We start from the raw sequence: 21,019 nt of genomic DNA on the forward strand, positions 1-21,019 counted from the left end.
TAACGACTAATTTGTTTGGATAAAACTAAACAACATGAAAAAAAAAAATGCAATGTTGGATGTTGTGATCAATAACTGATATTTCTTCTGCCCTGGTTAAAATACATCAACTCAGTGTGTCTGTTTACAAGCGCACTGTCAACTAACTAAACTTTTGGAAGTGGGGTTGCCAGATTTAAAGTTTTATTCTACAACTTTTGTCTACTCATCACCCAGCTCATTAACAATATCATCCCCTCATCAGGTCCCATCAGAGTATCAGTGGAAAGGCAGTCATAGACTCTCAGTTTATATAAACACACATTGCCAGAATCCAGCCCAAACCTTTGTGACAGAAATAATTTAACTTAATTGCAAGCCTTGCAATGTGAATTGCATATATGACTACATGATAATGTTAAACATGACATTTACCAGACTAAAATGCATGTTTGCACCCAAAAATGAAAATTCTGTCATTATTACTCACCCTTAAGTCTTTCGTTCATCTTCGGGACACAAATTAAGATATTTTTGATGAAATCTGAGAGGTTTCTGTCCCTCCATTGACATCAATGTCATTGCAACTGTCAAAGCCCAGAAAGGTAGTAAAAACATCAGTAAATAGTACATATAACTACGTTGGTTCAACCTTAATATTATGAAGTGACGAGATTACTTTTTGTGCGCAAAATAACCCCAAAATAACAACATTGTTGAATAATCTCTTCTTTTCCATGTCATTCTCCTACACTGTTGACGTAGTGTAAACAGTGCAGCGCTTCTGGGTTCTACATCAGAGCGTAGGCTCACTATTGGCTAGCTCCTGGGTCATCACACACGACCGGAGTCGGACAATAATAAGCCTACGTTCTGACGTAGAACCCAGAAGCGCTGCACTGGCTTTTTTTCAAGGCTTGCACCTTGAAATCTATAACAGGGTTTGCGTTCTCGAGCCACCAGGCACTGTTTTGTGCAGATGAGTGGGCCGGAGAGCGTTAAAGGATAACTCTTGCCAAAATGCAACCTCTTTTTGTTAATCTACCTGAGGCAAACTTTCGTTTAAAAGCATAATTAGGATGGAAACGTCACTTTTAAGTTTGACCGTATTTTCGTTTTCGGTCAAATTGCCTTTTGAATGGGGCACGACTATGATAGCATCAAAAATCGCTATTTTTAAAACACTAAGAAGGCTCGACACAACATGAAACTTTGCTCTCAGTATCACCAGGGCTCTACACATGAACTCCAGCATGGAGAACATTGTTTGTGTACACAGAGTTTAAAAGAAAGATTTTGAACAACTCACTGAAGCTGTGTCCGCCGGCATTTTGACGGTCAAAAATAGTCGATCTAATAAATTTATTCTAGAGCTGCTGTAAAGCCTAAACAATCTATGTTACTGTACTTTCCTATTATCACTGTAAAGCTGCTTTGAAACAATCTATATTGTTAAAAGCGCTATATAAATGAAGATGACTTGACACTGTTTACACTACGTCAACAGCGTAGGAGAATGACATGAAAGAGTAGAGATTGCTGAATAATGTCGTTATTTTGTTTTTGTGCACAAAAGGTATTCTCATCGCTTCATAATATTAAGATTGCACCACTGTAGTAACATGGATTATATAAACGATGTTTTGACTACCTTGAAAGTTGCAAAGACGTTGCTGTCTATGGGTGGTTCAGAAACCTCTCAGATTTCATCAAAAATATCGTAATTTGTGTTCTGAAGATTAACAAAGGTCTTACAGGTTTGGAACGACATGAGGTTGAGTAATTAATGACAGAATTTTCACTAATCATTTAACTGAAAACAACTTGCACTAACATATCTTAAAATATGTGACTGCCACTGTTTTGTCTCAAGATGCACACCAGTAATGTTTTTTTTTTTTATTAGACATTTTTATAAAAGCTGCTTAAATACCCTAATTTTATTAAGGCCTAGACCTGGCTTAAGCTAAGCCCAGTATGGAAACCATGGCCATATTGTTTATACCAGTTGTCAGCTTAATAAATACTGTCAAGACAAGTCACAATTCAGTCTAATATTTATATGAATGGCAAATATGCTAATGACTAACCTCTGAACAAACTCATGGTGCTGCCTCTTCCTGTACTGCAAGCTGAAGTTATAGGAGGAGGCAAACAGCGCTGCCAGGCCAGTGATGAAGAGGCTGTGATCCTTTCACACACACCTTGACCTTCCAAACGTAATGTCCAGCACTGGTCGCTTAGAGATTGACCTGTAATTGAAAAAAAATAAAAGAAAAAAAGAATAAATAATATTAATAATTAAAATAACTATTGTGGGTTTCACTGTGGTTCGATGTAGTTGTCTATACATAGTTCTATGAATTACATTTTTCACCTAAACATTAAAATTGATTAGGGTTAGAACGTTAAAATGCACTGGCATATTATTTAGCTTGTTTTAAGCATAAACTCACTTAATTTTGACTTATTCTTTCAGAAAACAAGACAATTTTTACTTGTCTATTAAATGCTTCTTCATGTAAGAATTTTAGATATCTGGACTGGAAACAAGATAAAAACACTAATTAAGAAAAACATATTTTGCAGTGGGGTGAGTAAATGATGGCTTTTCATTTTAGGTTAAAACTACCCAATGTTTACATACCAAGCAATATAAAGTGTGGACTCCACTGGCAAATGTAGATTGCAGGACATCAGCGTTGCAAATTCCTGAAACAATTTTTAAAAAGGACAGCACAACCATGATCAACAGAACCAAAACATAAAACATTACAGATTAATGAGATTTGTTGAATAATCTCTACTTATCTGCTTTAAGGATAACACCGTCTAACTTCTCTTTGAATGGTGGGAGTAGTTGTAGGACCATGGTATGGCAATCAGGAATACTAGCCTACATTTAAAAACAACATTAGGAACATTGATTTTCTTGTGCTAGCAAAATTCTGACAACGATTCAAAAGCACGATCACAGAACTGACAGCATTTTTTTTTTTTTTTTACCACACAGATAGACTAACGTTATAACTGTGTAACACTACTTAAAAGCACTTGCATTAGCACTGGACCGTCATCAGATTACAAAGCCTAAAACGAAATAAATATATATGTATGTATATATATATATATATATATATATATATATATATATATATATATATATATATATATATCAAAAGCACGTCATGCAAATAACATGGTAAATGTTGTTGCCTATTATGTGAAATGTCGAAGTTAACGTTACTTGGTAAACAGTGGAACAGAGTGAATGCGAGGCCGCGGTAGTAAACCGCGTTCGCAAAATCAAACCAAATAAATTACGTGGGAAACAATGTAGAAATGCGAACGCAAAAATATATATTTTGACTTACCGTATAACTCATTTGAACAATTTTCCATCTTCTCAAACTCTAAATCCCACTTATCGTCACAGGTGCAGGTTAGATTATTCAGATGACAAATTCTTCCATCCATCTTCATGTAGTGCTAACGTTAATGTCGTCCATTTTCAGCTGCGCCACAGGCAACTGATGTTTGAAACACGAACCGAAGCTCACAAAATCTTAAAAATTGCTCACAGATTCGCAGACACTGTTTATCTTGATAACATGAATGATTATTCTGTTCAGTTGAATGAATCTCGCTGACAAATCAAGTTTGCCTGTAGCTACTGTCTGTGTCTGCTCGCGAGTCGCGTCATTTGAACTGAATTGAGCCGCGCGAAAGAAATCAATCCCACAATGCAATACCTGGAAAATAATTCGCGATTTCGTATTTTGTTTTTGACCCTCTGAACTTACCATTGGACGGGCAAAACTTGGTGATATTAAGTTGTTTGAGCTCAAACACATAATTACAATAAGATAGGCCATTAAAAAGTACAGTTTACTCAGAATTCATAATTAATGTAAAGAAATGACACATGTTTAAGTAATAAAAACTCCGTTTGTTTGAGTAGAAACTACTGATTGTACTTAAAAACTCAATTACAATAAGAAAGGACACGAAAAAGTTCAGCTTAATAAGGATTAACAAGTAATGTCAATAAATTAGACACATTTAAGTAATATGAACTCAACTCTTTGAGTTGAATCAAAATCTGGGTTTACAGTGTATAAGAGATAATTTTCGGCTTTCTCCAGCTCCCTGCACCGGGTGTAATGCGAAACCGGAAGTGTCTACCCCCACACTCGCTGATCGGAAATCCAACATGGCGTCCACGTGCAACTAGCCTATTACTAGAGAGAAGAGCGGCACCATCCCAGGAGGGATGAATACCATCTCTTTTCAACAGTTCAGGTCTGCCCCAAAATCTTTTCCAATTGTCTATGAACCCTATATTATTTTACATCATAATGTATTCTTTTGAAAATTATTTATTGTCAAATGTCTGTTGAATGTAGACTCCTCTTAGGAATTTCATCATTCAATGTGAATTTATCTGAGAATATTCTTAAATAAGGAAATCTATTCAGTGATTGGTCCATGCCTATGTCGACCTCCAAAATCCTGTTTGTGGCACAACAAAGTGTTGTGAATCATCAGCCTGACACTTAAGATTTAGTCCTACACTTCTCTTAAATTACGACTGAGATGTTTGATAACTAACTTTTAAGTGCAGCTTTGAGGCAAGAATTTTTTTTACTCCATTCTTAGCAGTGTTCTTGTGAGTAATTCTCAAAGGCTTGATAAATACGGGCACAGGGCCCGTATTTAACAAGCTTCTCAAAGTGCCATTTTAGTCTTAAGTGCTGAGAATTCATGAAATTTACCTCCTACTTTCAAACTTAAATATAAAAATAAGTTATCAAATTTCTTAAAGCTAAGAATCACTCTTACTCCCCCAGTTATTTAAGACAACTCGAAAGGTTTCTCAAGTGGTTAGGAGTTGCCAGTAGGGGCTTGTGATGGCACTGAGGAGACAGAGATGTGCCCCAATCTTTCAGGAGAGGAAGAATGTTTCTGATGACGAGCAGTTAATCAAACGGTATCGTTTGGACAGAGCAGACATTATCTTTGTCAGCGCTGGTTAATGTTGGGCTGAACTTGCCTTTTATAACATGTTTCTGCTGTTCGACTAATTCAGCAAGCAGTGGCGCTTCTTCCTCCCGCCAGTTAGTTTTTCTTTTTTGGGGAATCCATGGTGGCTGATTATATCATAAAATCTAGGCTATATGTGTAGGCATGTCAGTTAACAGCACACCTGTTTAAAATGTGTAATTAAAGGGTTAGTTCACCCAAAAATGAAAATTCTGTCAGTAATTACTCACCCTCATGTTGTTCCAACCCCGTAAGACCTTCGTTCATCTTCGGAACACAAATTAAGATATTTTTGATTAAATCTGAGAGCTGGATCACTCCTCCATAGGCTTCTAAGGCAGTTATACTACATGAAAAAACTCGAGGCCCAGAGAGAAGGAAATGAACAGTGGAATAAAATCGTTATTTTTGTTAGTTTTTTGCGCACAAAAAGTATTCTCGTCGCCAGCAAGTTATAATGCCTAAGAAGCCTATGGAGAAGTGATCCAGCTCTCAGATTTAATCAAAAATATCTTCATTTGTGTTCCGAAGATGAACGAAGGTCTTACGGCAGGGATAGACAACTCCGGTCCTGGAGGGCCACTGTCCTGCAGAGTTTAGCTCCAACCCTAATTAAACACACCTGAACAAGGCAATCAATGTTTTCAGGATTACTAAATAGATACAGGCAGGTGGGGTTTTATCAGGGCTGAAGCTAAACTCTGCAGGACAGTGGCCCTCCAGGACCAGAGTTGTCTATCCCTGTCTTACGGGGTTGGAACTACATGAGGGTGAGTAATTACTGACAGAATTTTCATTTTTGGGTGAACTAACCCTTTAAGACATGGTGGAAAACGTGTTTATCCTTCATTTCCAATGTGTATATCATAATCTATACTCTTGAAAATTATTTATTGTCAAATGTGTGTTGAATGTAAACTCCTCTTAGGAATTCACCATTCAATGTGAATTTATCTGAAAATATTCTTAAATAAGGAAATCTATTCAGTGATTGGTCCATGCCTATGTCGTCATCCAAAATCTATTTTGTGGCACAGAAAAGTGTTGTGAATCATCTCGAAGACTGACACTTAAGATTTAGTCCTACACTTCACTTAAGTTACGACTGAGATGCTTGATAACTAACTTTTAAGTGCAGCTTTGAGCCAAGAATTGTTTTACTCTTTAAGTCAATTCTTGGCAGCGTTCTTGTGATTAATTCTCAGAGGCTTGATAATAATGGTGATCTCACCATTATTGAGTCCATCTGGGATTATATGAAGAAACAGAAAAAACTGAGACAGACTAAATCCAAAACTGCGCCAACGTCTCCAAGACACTTGAAGAAACTTACCTGCAAAGCTACAGTACTGTGAAAAGTTTTATAAATATAAATTGTTCAACAAATATACTGTCATTAAAATATATTCATTTTAAAAATACAGAAACAAAACTATTTTAAAAAGTAGACTCTTCAAGAAAGCATTGGATGAGATCCCATAATAATTTAATTAAGCTTTACAGTAGCAATAATAAATATTTTACTATATATATATATATATATATATATATATATATATATATATATATATATATATATATATATATATATATATATATATATATTGATGGTTTCATTATTAAATATAGTGATTAATTATCTCTAAGGTGGACACTAGGCTTGCTTTAATAGTCGGTGATTATTTATTCATTACATCACTTGCCCACCTCGGCACCAACCGATTTCATTTATCACGAGAGTGAGGAGCTGACTGACAAGACCATGGCGGAAGATTTTGTTTCAAAGTAAAATGTAAAAGTGATTATTTGCCAATATTTTGTATATAAACCCAATGCTAGTAGGGGAATTATAAGATGTGTAAAGTTGAAGGCTTGATTTTGAAGCTGTAAAAAAATGTAAAGTTCCATTCTTGTGCATGATCAACATGTTGACCACAGGACTCACATAATTACAAAATCCATCTCTACAGTCAATTTTAAAAAAGGTTCATACAGGTTGACAGTAGGCCAGGTTCTAATATGAACCCTTTTGACCACAAGAAAGTTTTTTTTTTTTTTTAAACTGCCAAATACCAAGGGATTTTTATAGAACCTGTAAGTTCAACTTTTACCTTTTTATTGATAGGTAAAAGTTCATTAAAGTGCACTTTAAAATTAAAGAATTTTTTTTTTCTTCTAAGATCACTATATCCCAAATCATAATGAATTGAACCTAGAATATTTGTATAATATCACTATATGCAAATATTGAGCACAAAATTCTCCACAGCAACAGTGCATTCCTATGGATCTACATATTCATACTGGGGATAAACATTTGCCCACCAAAAATTACTTTTATCATGGCGTTGAGCTATTCTGCAAGTCATAATCTGATTTAAAGGTAGCTTTGTAAAATAGAAACATATTGGAAGAGTATATTCTAACACTGATAGTGTATATAAGGTTAGTTTCTAGATAAAGGCTGATCTATTATAGAGAATGAAAATGAAAATGAACATTAAGATCAAAATTATAAGATTATAAGTACTACCATACTTTAAGAATAAAAAGGTTTGAACATTCTTGATGTTATTATTAATGATTATTATTATTAATGGAGAGGTGATAGAGAGGACACTTTATTTTGGTATGTGAGTCTATAGGTAAACTGGTATTAAAAAAGAAAAAGAAAAAAACTCACAAGGTGTCCAAAAATATGGTCAACATTTTAACTTAACTTTTTTAAATTCTATTTTATAATATAATAGTATATATTTTGTCTGAAATCAGTTAAAGAAAACCATAAAACTTTTCTGATTAATATTATGGCACTTAATTATATGGCAAATACAGAAATTACCATCAAGTTTAGACTCAAAAACCAGTGACAAGTAGTAAAAACATAAACTAAAGACAAAACAGAACAATAAACTTTACGGTTGCACTGTTGGATCCTAGTAATTTATGGTTGAAGTTACCCACTAGTGCAGATCCCTGACCAAGCCAAATCCAAACATCATGTAAATACATATATATTTGTATGTGTAAAGTAACCAATTATGTCTCAGATAAGTGCAAAAGAATAATATATACTCCATCATGTAGGGCAGGCAATTGAGTTCTATTTTTGAGGCAACCACATTTTTATCAGTAAGCTAAAAGGTCCATGAGATCCATAAAAAAATAGGCTAAAAATATCAGGACATCTCTACATTAGTCCAATAAGAAGGCAGGTCTCTGGTAATCAAACAGGCTGAAATCTCCCTGGTAGTGAGCATAGAGGCGATGAACATCTCGTTGGCTGATTCCAGTAAAATAGCGTTCCACCTTGGTGCGATTGTAGCGGGTTATCCCTGGTGGGATATTGGGGTATGACACCAGGTCAGCAATACCAGCAGCTTTTAGAATATAAGGAGCATCAAACTCCAGAGTCTCATGATGTCCCACGACATTGTAGGAAATATCACAAGGAGCACACAGCTCAGCATATGTCAGCCAGTGAATAATGTGGTCACCAAACTGCCTGTCCAAGTGCTGTCTTCCTGGCTTGTCACCTAAGTACCGAACAAAGTCTTCAAACTGAAGACCCACACTTTCACCATCATCACGGTGACTTTTGCGATATTTGCGAATGATGGCTGGGGCAATGTCATGTTTGTACCAGGGTTCAAATCTTGGGTTCTTCACAAACTTGTCCTTGAACGCAGATATGAGGCGCTCAAATGGGTCTCTGACAATAAAAAACTTGAAATAGGTATTCAATCTGTGAACCAAAAAATAACACAATTTCAGGATAACAGTATCTTATCAGACATGTAACAAAACATGCCACAATATTACTTGCCATTAGTTTCCGAACACACATCTCCAACCAGTGGTGTAATTTTGTTTTAAAAAGTGGGTGGGACAAGTGTGTGGGAGGGAGGAGGTTGCTATAGAATGCTAAGATATACTGTATACAGTGGGGAGAACAAGTATTTGATACACTGCCGATTTTGCAGGTTTTCCTACTTACAAAGCATGTAGAGGTCTGTAACTTTTATCATAGGTACACTTCAACTGTGAGACGGAATCTAAAACAAAAATCAAGAAAATCACATTGTATGATTTTTAAATAATTAATTTGCATTTTATTGCATCACATAAGTATTTGATCACCTACCAACCAGTAAGAATTCCGTCTCTCGCAGACCTGTTAGTTTTTCTTTAAGAAGCCCTCCTGTTCTCCACTCATTACCTGTATTAACTGTAGGGGTGGGAATCTTTTACCATCTCACGATTCGATTCGATTCCGATTCTTGAGGCCACGATTCGATTCAAAATCGATTTTCGATTCAAAAAGATTTTCGATTCAAAACAATTCGATTTTATTCATAATGATTTCTAATCAGGTTTCTGATCATGATCTACTCTCATCTGCTTTGCTATACAGAATGACAAACATAATGACAGACATTAAAGTTTCTTTTTCACATTTATTAAGTTCAATTCTCAGGGAAGTGCCTTTTATCAAAAACATTGAAAAAATGTTTTTACTTGGTACTTTTAAAGCAAAGTATTTATGATGACCCATAACGAACTTACTTCTAATACTTCCTATATTAATTTTATTAATAAAACAAATGGAAGTGATTTGGCAAGTCAACTGTAAGGTTACATTTGCCAGCATATGTCCCAACATTGCTGAGAACCAACAGGAAAATAAACGTGTGCCTGTACTAGCAGCATACTTGTAGTAAATTAATAAAAACTTCAGCATATTCTGAATCTCTAGCATAGTAGCATTTAATAATAGACTTCTAACCAACATCCTCTTGTTATTTCCAATTAGCAATATAATCCTTCATAAAAAAAAAAAAAAAACATTTTGCTGTAGCAAATTCACAAACAGTTTTCGTTCAAAAATATAGAATTATGTACCAGAAGCTATCATAACGTTTAATGCTTGTGGACTTATGCATATTCTGAATAATTAGTAACATACAAAGTCGCTCTTGACTTATAGTAAACAACTAAATAATAAAGAGTGACTTGAAATGTTTGCTGTATACCACAATCAAAAACAGCTTATACAAAGGAAGTGAATGAACATCTGCAGAGAGTAACTTACAGTCAAAATGTAACTTTTTGTGACTGGCATTGCACATTTGGCGCTTAGCCATCATGCGTCCGTTATGTGCGCGTCTCTGTTATGTGCACGCCACAGACTGTCCGCGCACGTGCACGTCCACTTCAGAGTTCCGCCTTTTGCGTTCCTTCAATGTTACGTTATTAGAATTTTTTTTTTTTTAGAAAATCGATTTTTGACATTTGTGAATCGATTCAGAATCGTCCACGTCCCGAATCGCGATTCATCTAAGAATCGATTTTTTCCCCCACCCCTAATTAACTGCACCTGTTTGAACTCGTTACCTGTATAAAAGACACCTGCCCACACACTCAATCAAACAGACTCCAACCTCTCCACAATGGCCAAGACCAGAGAGCTGTGTTAAGGAAATCAGGGATAAAATTGTAGACCTGCACAAGGCTGGGATGGGCTACAGGACAATAGGCAAGCAGCTTGGTGAGAAGGCAACAACTGTTGGCACAATTATTAGAAAATGGAAGAAGTTCAAGATGATGGTCAATCTCCCTTGGTCTGGGGCACCATGCAAGATCTCACTTCATGGGACATCAATGATCATGAGGAAGGTGAGGGATCAGCCCAGAACTACACGGCAGGACCTGGTCAATGACCTGAAGAGAGCTGGGACCACAGTCTCAAAGAAAAACATTAGTAACACACTACGTCGTCATGGATTAAAATCCTGCAGCACACGCAAGGTCCCCCTGCTCAAGCCAGCGCATGTCCAGGCCCGTCTGAAGTTTGCCAATGACCATCTGGATGATCCAGAGGAGGAATGGGAGAAGGTCACGTGGTCTGATGAGACAAAAATAGAGCTTTTTGGTCTAAACTCCACTCGCCGTGTTTGGAGGAAGAAGAAGGATGAGTACAACCCCAAGAACACCATCCCAACCGTGAAGCATGGAGGTGGAAACATCATTCTTTGTGGATGCTTTTCTGCAAAGGGGACAGGACGACTGCACCGTATTGAGGGGAGGATGGATGGGGCCATGTATCGCAAGATCTTGGCCAACAACCTCCTTCCCTCAGTAAGAGCATTGAAGATGGGTCGTGTCTGGGTCTTCCAGCATGACAACGACCCGAAACACACAGCCAGGGCAACTAAGGAGTGGCTCTGTAAGAAGCATCCCAAGGTCCTGGAGTGGCCAAGCCAGTATCCAGACCTGAACTCAATAGAAAATCTTTGGAGGGAGCTGAAAGTCCGTATTGCCCAGCGAAACCTGAAGGATCTGGAGAAGGTCTGTATGGAGGAGTGGGCCAAAATCCCTGCTGCAGTGTGTGCAAACCTGGTCAAGAACTACAGGAAACGTATGATCTCTGTAATTGCAAACAAAGGTTTCTGTACCAGATATTAAGTTCTGCTTTTCTGATGTATCAAATACTTATGTCATGCAATAAAATGCAAATTAATTACTTAAAAATTATACAATGTGATTTTCTGGATTTTTGTTTTAGATTCCGTCACTCACAGTTGAAGAGTACCTATGATAAAAATGACTTCTACATGCTTTGTAAGTGGGAAAACCTGCAAAATCGGCAGTGTATCAAATACTTGTTCTCCCCACTGTATGTGTACAATAACAATTTTCGGAAAAAAAAAATAACATTACAATGTCCAGAAATCAATTTCAATAGTACATTGGGTTTAATTTGCCATTTAATAAGATCTACTAATATATATTGTTAGTGCCTACTGATAATGTAATGTAATTCACAGTTCTGCGCATGCAGAAATCACTGACAGTCATTGTGCTACAGTCTGCAGCCAGGGCCCTCTTCAGCAAACACTGAATCAAATTTTAACTTTAAATGTGAGCTAGTATAGCTCATTGGCTGCAGATAGGTCAGAGGCAAATCAGCTTACACCATGCAGTATTCAAAATAATTGCTAGCAAATTACATGTCAAAGACCAGCTTATGCCATTTAGAGTTTCCTGACTGAATTTTGTTATATTTTGACAAATGTCTCAGTGTATTTTTACAATGAAAAGTAACAATACAATGAAAGTAAATGGGGTCCAATGTTGTTTGGACCCCAAACGTTCTTCAAAATATCATCTTTTGTGTTCTTCAAAAGAAAGTCTATATCAGCCTATTGTGGACAAATTGTACAGCTGATGAAGTTGACACAAGTCTAGTCATGCCACTATATCTGGCAGTGCATAATGAGAAAAAGAACACAAATCTGTGAGAAAAAGGTAGCAGCAGGATATTGCACCAAAATGTAGGTAATTCATTTGTATGTACACACAATTTAGGTTTGCAGACCAGTATTTTGTTTTGTACCAATTGTTTTTCTTAGTTCGGTAAAGGGTAATACTTTAGAATAATGGTCCGTCATTAATAAGTAACTATGCAGGAAGTAATGAAGGACTTATGAGTAGTTCTACATTAACACTTCAGCTACTACTATTATGGAAACAATATTAACTAATCAGTAAGTAATATCGAATTTAGGACTAAGATAGTTCCTTATTAGGTAATCAATAGTTACTTAATGAGATTGGCATCATTAAGAACTAATAAGTAATTATGACAACTTATAAAGAATTACTAATTAATTACTAATCACAACATTATCGTGTCTGAGACGTTAGCAATTATCTTTTTTTACCTTCAACGTGGTCATAAAATTCATCACTGCTTACTCAAGTGTTAACTAGTCACTCTTCAAGGACTACTTGTGATCTGGACCATTAGTGTGGCAAAAAATATGACTGATTACGTCTCAGACACACGTTAATGTTCTTTATAATTTGTCAGTTAGTTAATAGATGTTAATGAAGCTAATCTCATTAAGTAATTATTGATTACCTAATAAGGAATAATCTCCTTTATATTAAAAAAAAAGTTTATATTACTTACTGATTAGTTAAGCTTGATTCTTTATCAGTTAATAGTAGTAGCTGAAGTGTTAATGTAGAACTACTCATTAGTCCTTCATTACTTCCTGCATAGTTACTTATTAATGACGGACCATTATTATAAAGTGTTACCCGGTAAAGTTTAGTAGGGCTCAACAATAAGGATTGCCCACTGGTCTGGAGCCAGTGTAAGAAACAGACAGTTTCAGGCTAGTTGGATGCATCAGTAAAAATGTGTTAAAAAATACACAGCCTTTTTCAGCAAAAGTGTGAGAAATTTATGTGGCTACATTTTAGCCATCTTGTTGAAAATGCTCTTTTCTTAGACAACTAAAATGTGATATTTTGTTAAATGAACAAACATTGTAATGAAAACGTAGCATAAAAATATTTCTAGAAAAAAAATAGCTAAAAATGAAAACTGATGATTCTTTTTTGCCAAGCCCACTGAAAATGTTGGAATCTAAACTACTAACCCGACTGGCCAGCTAATCAGTCAATCAATAATAATGTTGATTGTTGATCCCTGTTTAGTAAAACAAGGGATCAAGAAACAATAATTTTTTGTAAGGTGAACTTATGTAAACCTTTGATGGATTTCTGTGTCAGTCATAGAGGACAGGCGAGGTAAGCCATTTCTTTCATGGTCATGAACCATGTTCTCTGGAATAGCTTCAACCTTCGAGAACTTTCCTGAAACACAAAAAAATGTTGAAGTTCAAGAAAGATATATAGTTTTTCTAATATGCCTAAAATAGGATGCTGAATTAGGGTAATTTTGAAGGTCTAATTTGGTTTATTATGGTTAATTTTTGATTTATCAAATGTACAAGTTACTTAACCTGAAGACATTTCTCACCATTGAGGACAATTAGAACCTTCTTCCACTGTGTGTTTCCAACTTTGGGTGTCTGACAGAAGAGAATCTTGTGCTTGTCACACACAAAAATGCGGTCCAAGACAAACTTGCCCACAGTTGTGTGGGTGAGGTTCCAAAGAGATGAATTTCTGCAAACAGTTGTTAACAGCTCCAAACGCTTCTCATTCACGGACTGCCAGTCTATGGGCTCCACCACAGAGGGACTAACTGAGGACTAAGTCACAACACAATCAACACACATGCACATATACATGACACCCAAAAACAGATCATATATAACAATGAACAATTCAAGTTGTTTTTGAATAAAGCAAATAAGTGAACCCAATGTACACAGACAAACTGATTCACCAATATATATGGCTGTGATGCTCCCTTGTCTGGCCACTGGACAGAAGGGAGTTTCGTCGTAACAGAAGGCATGGTCCAAACAAACATGTCTGTCCTCCCCGCAAAGTCTGAAAATATATTAAGGGGAAACTGTCAGAGTGTCTTATGGGCAGTGAACATAACAGTGACTTTTTAAATGACAAATGCAACAAAGGTAGACACTTTAAACCAATTTCTCTACACGGAAATGCTGACATAATGTGATAAACACATACCACCTGGTATTCTGAAGCTGAAGTTGATGAACTTGCTGACGAACATAAGGATGAGTAGCACCCAGCCACAAGCACCAACCAGCAACCAATGACGACGCATTATTGGCACATGGACAGGCAAAAAAAAGTCCTACAATAAAAACATATTTCAGTTTAGAAAATAATGAGTTACTATTTATGATTACTATTTGGCATTGAACATATTAAAAATAATTAACGTAATTAACACAGCATCCATCTTTTCAATTCCTAAAACATGCAAAAGTATTTTAAGTAGTGATGGGCAACGATTAACCGCATCCAAAATAAAAGTTTGTGTTTACATAATATATATGTGTGTACTGTGTATAATTATATTATATATATATATATATAATTTTTTATATTTATATAAATATTTTATATATAAATAACACATTTTTCTTAAATATATACATGCATGTGTGTGTAGCCTATTTATATACAAAATAATTATACACAGTACACACACATATAATGGTAAATGGGCTGCATTTATATAGCGCTTTCACAGACCTATGGCCACCAAAGCGCTTTACATAGCCTGACATTCACCCATTCACTCACTCATTCATACACCGACGGCGGTGTCAGCCATGCAAGGCGTAATCCAGCTCGTCGGGTTGAGTGTCTTGCTCATGGACACCTCGACACTTGGTCCAGGTCCAACCTTCCGGTTTGTAGACAACCTACATGAACCACTGAGCCGTGTTTTAGAACCAGTAAGTCTCCTTAAAGTAAAGTCGATCTTTAACAGTTTACACGTTTTCGTTTGTTTTCTCTATGGAGAACATGAAATATTATTAAAATAGTTTAAGTTGACATTAAACATGACATTTTTTTTTTCCATCTGATTTAGTATAACTTTTTTTTTTTTTTTTTTTTTTTGTCAAATAAAATATGATTTATGGTGATCGAGATCTGCCAGCAACAGCACATTTTCCCACTTGGGCGAACAATCCACGAACAGCTTTCCTTGCGCATGAAATCCCCCATACCAATAAGAATGCAGAACAATGATGCTGATGCATAACAACAGAGCGTATATGTGCCAGAGCTGTTGTGGATCCGCTCAGTGTTGGGGTAGTTACTGAAAAAAAGTAATTAGTTACTAGTTACTTCTGTAAATTGTAATGAGATTACTTTACTAGTTACTGCATATGAAAAGTAACCTCACTACTTATTCCTTTACTTTCCCATTTCTTAATTTACCCTGTAGATACGGACAAACATTATAGCCCTATCATCACTTAGCCTGTCCGCATAGTGTTTATAAATGTAGCCTATACAAAATGGCATGTAAAACCATATGAAAGAACAATATCCATGTCTGCACAAAGAAATATGCCTCACTGTAAAATCCACAAACAACAGGATAAAGGACAAATGTCCGCGGTGGTAGACACATAATCAGGGCTGGACTGGGACAAAAAAAATCGGCCCTGGCATTTTGGCCATAATAATAATAGCACACTAATAGACATATATTGTAAAACAAATGCACTGAAAAATAAAGGAAACTTTCATAATTAGTTTTGTACTAATTTCTATACTTGAAAAAGATATAAGCACATGATCTTTTATTTTGACGGAAACTGCATCAAGCTTTTGGCGGAAAACATGGTTTACAAACGCGTCTCATTAAATTTATAGTAAATTACGGTAATCGTCAACTATGCAGATGTGGAAATAATGCGTTACTGGGTAATGGGTTCCTACACTCATGACATAGCCTAAGTGTTTTGAAAGTAACTGTTAGTTCTGCTTACTGCAGGCTCTACACTTTCTCATCTCTGTCCTGATCCTCCTCACTATCCTCATCATCAGCCACAGGAGCTGATGAAGGTCATGCTGCTGCAGAAAACATTTTGACACATTTTACAGCGTCTGCTCAAAGGGCCTGTGTCTATTTTTCACGCTATTTCTCTGCACATTCCTTGCGTTTCTTCTCCATATCTCAGACTATTTTGACAGATACACACTGACTCAATGCACGCTAGCTCGCTCAAAGCCCAAAGGGGGAGGTGTTTAAAGATGTGATTGGACCAGCCCAGTGTCATTCAAGAAAAGATCCAATGGGCCAAGGTGTTTCATGGGCCGGTCAGCTATCAGGAAAAAAAACTGACGCAGACTTTTTTTAACTAATGCTGCATTACACCGGTACGCACTTAAGTGCGTACCGGTGTAATGCAGCATTAGTTAGCAACCCAGCACTGCCAATTAAGCAAAACGAATGTTTTATGGTCCGTTAAGACAAAAAACAGAAAAAGAAAAAAGTATGAGATGTTGGCCCAAAAGGCACGTCAGCCCACTGGGAATCTCCCGGTAGTCCCGATGGCCAGTACTTGCTGCCTGGGCATAGAGTGCATTTCACGCGAACATTTTTGCCCTTTCGAGCAATAAACTGAAAGTAATGTGAATATCGCCACTGGCCGAAAACCCCCTGTCTCTGTCTCCGTCTCCATTTCCCGCTCCTCTTTGCACCAGCAGCTACGTCACTCAAATCGATCTCTATGACAATGGTGCAAGCACACACACACACACACACACACACACACACACACACACACCACTTAAACAGATCAGAGCTTTACATGCAGGCTTGGGTAACGCAGGAAAGTGCGTTCCTATAGTCTAGTAAAGTAGTGTAGTTACCGATATTTTTAGTGTAATGTGTTACTTTACTTCGTTAACCAAAAAAGTAATATCGTTACTGTAATCCGTTACTTTGTAACTCGTTACCCCCAACACTGGATCCGCTTACACAAAACCCACCATAACTGGCACAGATTTTAAAGAAATTACAGTCTTTGGGCAAATTGGGTCTATTATTTTGCATTTACACTAAGACTTAATGCACAGATCATCTGACATGTAGCCTACTTTACGATTGTTTTGTTCCATTGCTATTGTTAGGGCTGCACGATTAAAGGGTAACTAAACCCAGGGTCGGCGCCAGAACATACGGAACGAGGGGGCCTTGTTGTGTCACTGGGGGGGCATACCTCTCCCACCCTCAATAATAATAATACACCCACTTTTAATTAAAACAACAACAACAACCTCTATAAATCCATGATTGCTTGAATGATCAAGCACGTTAGGTGTTTGAGACGAATACAGATTATTATGAATAAAGAGTAGAAGTTGACTGAAAAAAAAATACTTAACGTCATGACGTACAGTCATATTTCAATCAATTACATACAAGCTGCTAGTGACATAATTTATTTAATCGCCTGTCGCGAGTGAAAATGCAAAGTTGCAAAGCTGATTTTATTCTAGTAAAACTATATATATATATATATATATATATATTAAATAGGCCTTATATCGTCGCTGTCGGGCGGAATCCTCGTATCTCGTATCCATAAAAAAACGGCATATTTTTTGAGTTATTAAACATTGTATTGTTAAAGTTGGTATTATAGCCTACCTTATATTGCTATCCTATTGTGTACCAACATTAACACAACATTTCCCCCAAATCATGTTTAATCGGAGTTACGAGATTTATGACTTGGGAGCAGGGAGATACGAGGTTAATTTACGCTGTCATTGTTGATAAGAACGGCCGGACACAGACGTCGCTGCTGCCAGCAGTGTTCATCAAAGTCTGCGGTCGCGTTGAGCCTTTTGACAAGAGATAAGGCTTTAAGAGCCATTCAAATCTAATGATTGTGGTTACATACATCTTCCTAAACTCCATTTTAAACATTTAAGAGATATGAGTGATGCATGCAATACCAAAATACTAGGCTGTCTAAAATAGGCGGAAATTAATCTGCACGCAAACAAAGTCAGCGGTCGCGTTGAGCCTTTTGACAAGAGAAAAGGCAGTAGTTAACCAAAGCTAACGACTGTGGTTACATACATCTTCCTAAACTCCATTTTAAAGGTTTAAGAGCTATAAGTGAAGCAGAACAAAAAACGATGAGCTGACTAACGTTAGGCTGTCTAATAGGCGGAAATTAGACCAGTAGACCTACCTTTTTTCTCCCATAAATAAAAACCTTGCTGCTTGGGGTATTTTACATGCACAGTGCCAACTTCGAGTCAGTAAAATAATAATAAAAACAATAATTTAATGCTGGTATCCAAAACATTTAATTCAAGTATTATATTATATACATTTTAAAACTTCAATGCACACGTATAATACGCCTAGTAATAATAAGCCTAGTAATAAGTAGACATTTAAAATACATCAATAACTGATATCATAGTTTAACACAGATAAAATCAGAGTTAAGGCTTGCTTTACGTGTTGCTCGACGAGGACTTCTTAATCGTTGTTACTTTCAATCCTGAGGAGACAAAATGCCGAGGTGGAGTTACGAGGATTCTCAGACAGTTGTAGTGTCCAATGGAGTTAAGAGATTTGCTCTCAAGCTATTTTCAACACTTTAGATTGGTTAATAATTTGTAAAAATTATTAACCTCGATGCTATTGGACTGACCAATAGCATCGATTTGTAAAAAAAAAAAAAATGAAATTGACCAAATTTGACATACGAGGCTTCCACCTGACAGGCGACAGCGACGATATGTAGTTAATTATATGTCAGGAATAAGAGGGCACAGTGGAACCGTCACCATGCCTGTTGCTGAGTCTCAACGGATGAAATCGCACTCCGAGGCAGGGTGGTGTGCTGACCAGAGGTGAGGGGGCACAGTAACCTAGGTGGCCAGGCCAGGCCCCCTGGCGCCCCCTCGTGGCGCCGACCCTGACTAAACCCCTGGTCAGAGCCTGACTCCACCCACTGGCAATATTTGAAAAATGCTAGAAAAGTGGGCAGACCCCAGCGGAGATAGAGGGGACGAACCGTGAGCAGGGGGGCGTGCACCTGAGACCTGCTGTCAGACTCTAAAATGGAGAGTTTGCTCACAGGGTCGCAAGACGACGTAAAGTAAAATATATATGATCACTCACATCAAGGCGCCGCTGCGGTGGTGGAGTCCATGCAGGAGTAGCAGCGTTTTGCACTGCGTCGCTTTTCAGCGCGAGCTGTGTGGAGAAGCCCATTTCTACCTCTATTGCGTTGGAGAAGCAATCCCGCGTGAAATGCAGGTTTCACACTCACGGTCTTCCAGCCCAAGTGCATGCAAACACTGGCGCCTAATTTCCAAGTCTGCTGGAAAGCTATGGAGTCCAGCAGTCCTGTTGCAACCAGCAACACTACACCTAAGTACCCTCCTGCCCACTATACAATACAGATAAATCTATGCTAGCTCGTACCAAGGGCGTGGTGAGCTCGTACGAAGGGAGTGGTGAGCTGGAACCTGCTTACGTCACCTGCCTACGCTTACGTCACTTGCCACCGCAACATCCAATAGGAAAATTCAACTGCAGTAGCCACCGTTCAACCTTAAGAGGGCAGCACTCAGACGTTTTTACACCATATATTGTAAAATTAAAACACTTTATACCCAAATGTCAAAAAAGTTACTCGAATCAATGAACAGCACTAATAAAGCCCCATTCTTACAGATCATTAACTAAAAAAAGTTGGTTTAGGGTTTAGTTACCCTTTAATCTTATTTTCATCACAATAACGATTTCTGCTTCTCTTGATAAATTAAAAATAATCATCACAATATTTGCCCGTTGATTATTTGTCCTAAAAATGTTTTAAGACATTTTTGTTATCTTGATGTCAAGAGAATTATTCCTCCAAACTGCGCTTTTCTAATAAAAAGATATATTTTCTGCCCAGTGTTTTACTTAATCTTCTCAATCTGAAATTCTGTTTGAATTAAAGTGTCACAGCCAGTATGTATTTCTTCACTAGGCTGATTGTGCTATTAGCTGCTACTAAATCTGCAAGCAAACCTTCTCTGTGACAAACTTCAATAAATCCATGATTCTTGACCATATTGCGTGTGTAAGAATTGAGAAATTAGGAAATGCCGGACAGTCTGGTTGAAGAGCGACCAGACCCTGAGAGGACAAAGGACCTCTCTGGAAATTACCATTTGAACTCACCATTTGAGAGGCAAAGTCTCACCTCAGAACACATCTCTCCCTCTCTTCCCCACTCCCCCTCTCTCATGCTGAGACCACATGTAAATCACCCAAAAATCCATATGGTTTAATGTTAACAATTATCATCTATGAATATATATATGTAGTTACAATCAAGTGACTTGATTGTAACTGTTTTTTAACCTGTTGTATGAAATCAATGTCACAGTTTCAATCATGATTGTATTCAGGAAACAGCCTTCTCATCAAGTGAGTTTGCTTTGTATATATTATTTTGTATATATTATTTGTATATATATATAAATATAGCTGCGAGCAGCGATTACGGGCCCAAGTCGGTGGCACCGCAACCCCGGTGCCTTTAGTTACCTAAAGGCACTGGGGTGGCAGTACCGCCGGCTTTGGCCCTTCATCGCTGCTCGCAGCTATATTTATATATATATACAAATAATATATACAAAATAATATATACAAAGCAAACTCACTTGATGAGAAGGCTGTTTCCTGAATACAATCATGATTGAAACTGTGACA

At 37.1% G+C, this 21,019-nt stretch overlaps 1 protein-coding gene across 2 annotated transcripts in view; it reads right to left on the reverse strand.

The window, feature by feature from the left end:
- Positions 1–7,631: 7,631 nt before the first annotated feature.
- chst10 (carbohydrate sulfotransferase 10) overlaps positions 7,632–21,019 on the reverse strand; it is a 143,662-nt gene continuing 130,274 nt past the window's right edge. The window contains exons 2-6 of one of the 2 annotated variants that reach the window (XM_081394578.1): positions 14,482–14,611; positions 14,228–14,334; positions 13,856–14,090; positions 13,584–13,689; positions 7,632–8,767 (exon numbers count right to left, since the gene is read on the reverse strand). In XM_081394578.1, the coding sequence (XP_081250704.1) occupies positions 8,218–8,767; positions 13,584–13,689; positions 13,856–14,090; positions 14,228–14,334; positions 14,482–14,581 (1,098 nt within the window). In that variant the 5' untranslated portion in view covers positions 14,582–14,611 and the 3' untranslated portion in view covers positions 7,632–8,217. The remainder of the gene's footprint in view (positions 8,768–13,583; positions 13,690–13,855; positions 14,091–14,227; positions 14,335–14,481; positions 14,612–21,019) is intronic. The other variant, XM_081394579.1, reaches the window with a different exon arrangement.

The sequence above is a fragment of the Scardinius erythrophthalmus genome (genome assembly GCF_964197995.2).
Source record: "Scardinius erythrophthalmus genome assembly, contig: HAP1_SCAFFOLD_43, whole genome shotgun sequence".
Taxonomy (NCBI): Eukaryota; Metazoa; Chordata; class Actinopteri; order Cypriniformes; family Leuciscidae; genus Scardinius; species Scardinius erythrophthalmus.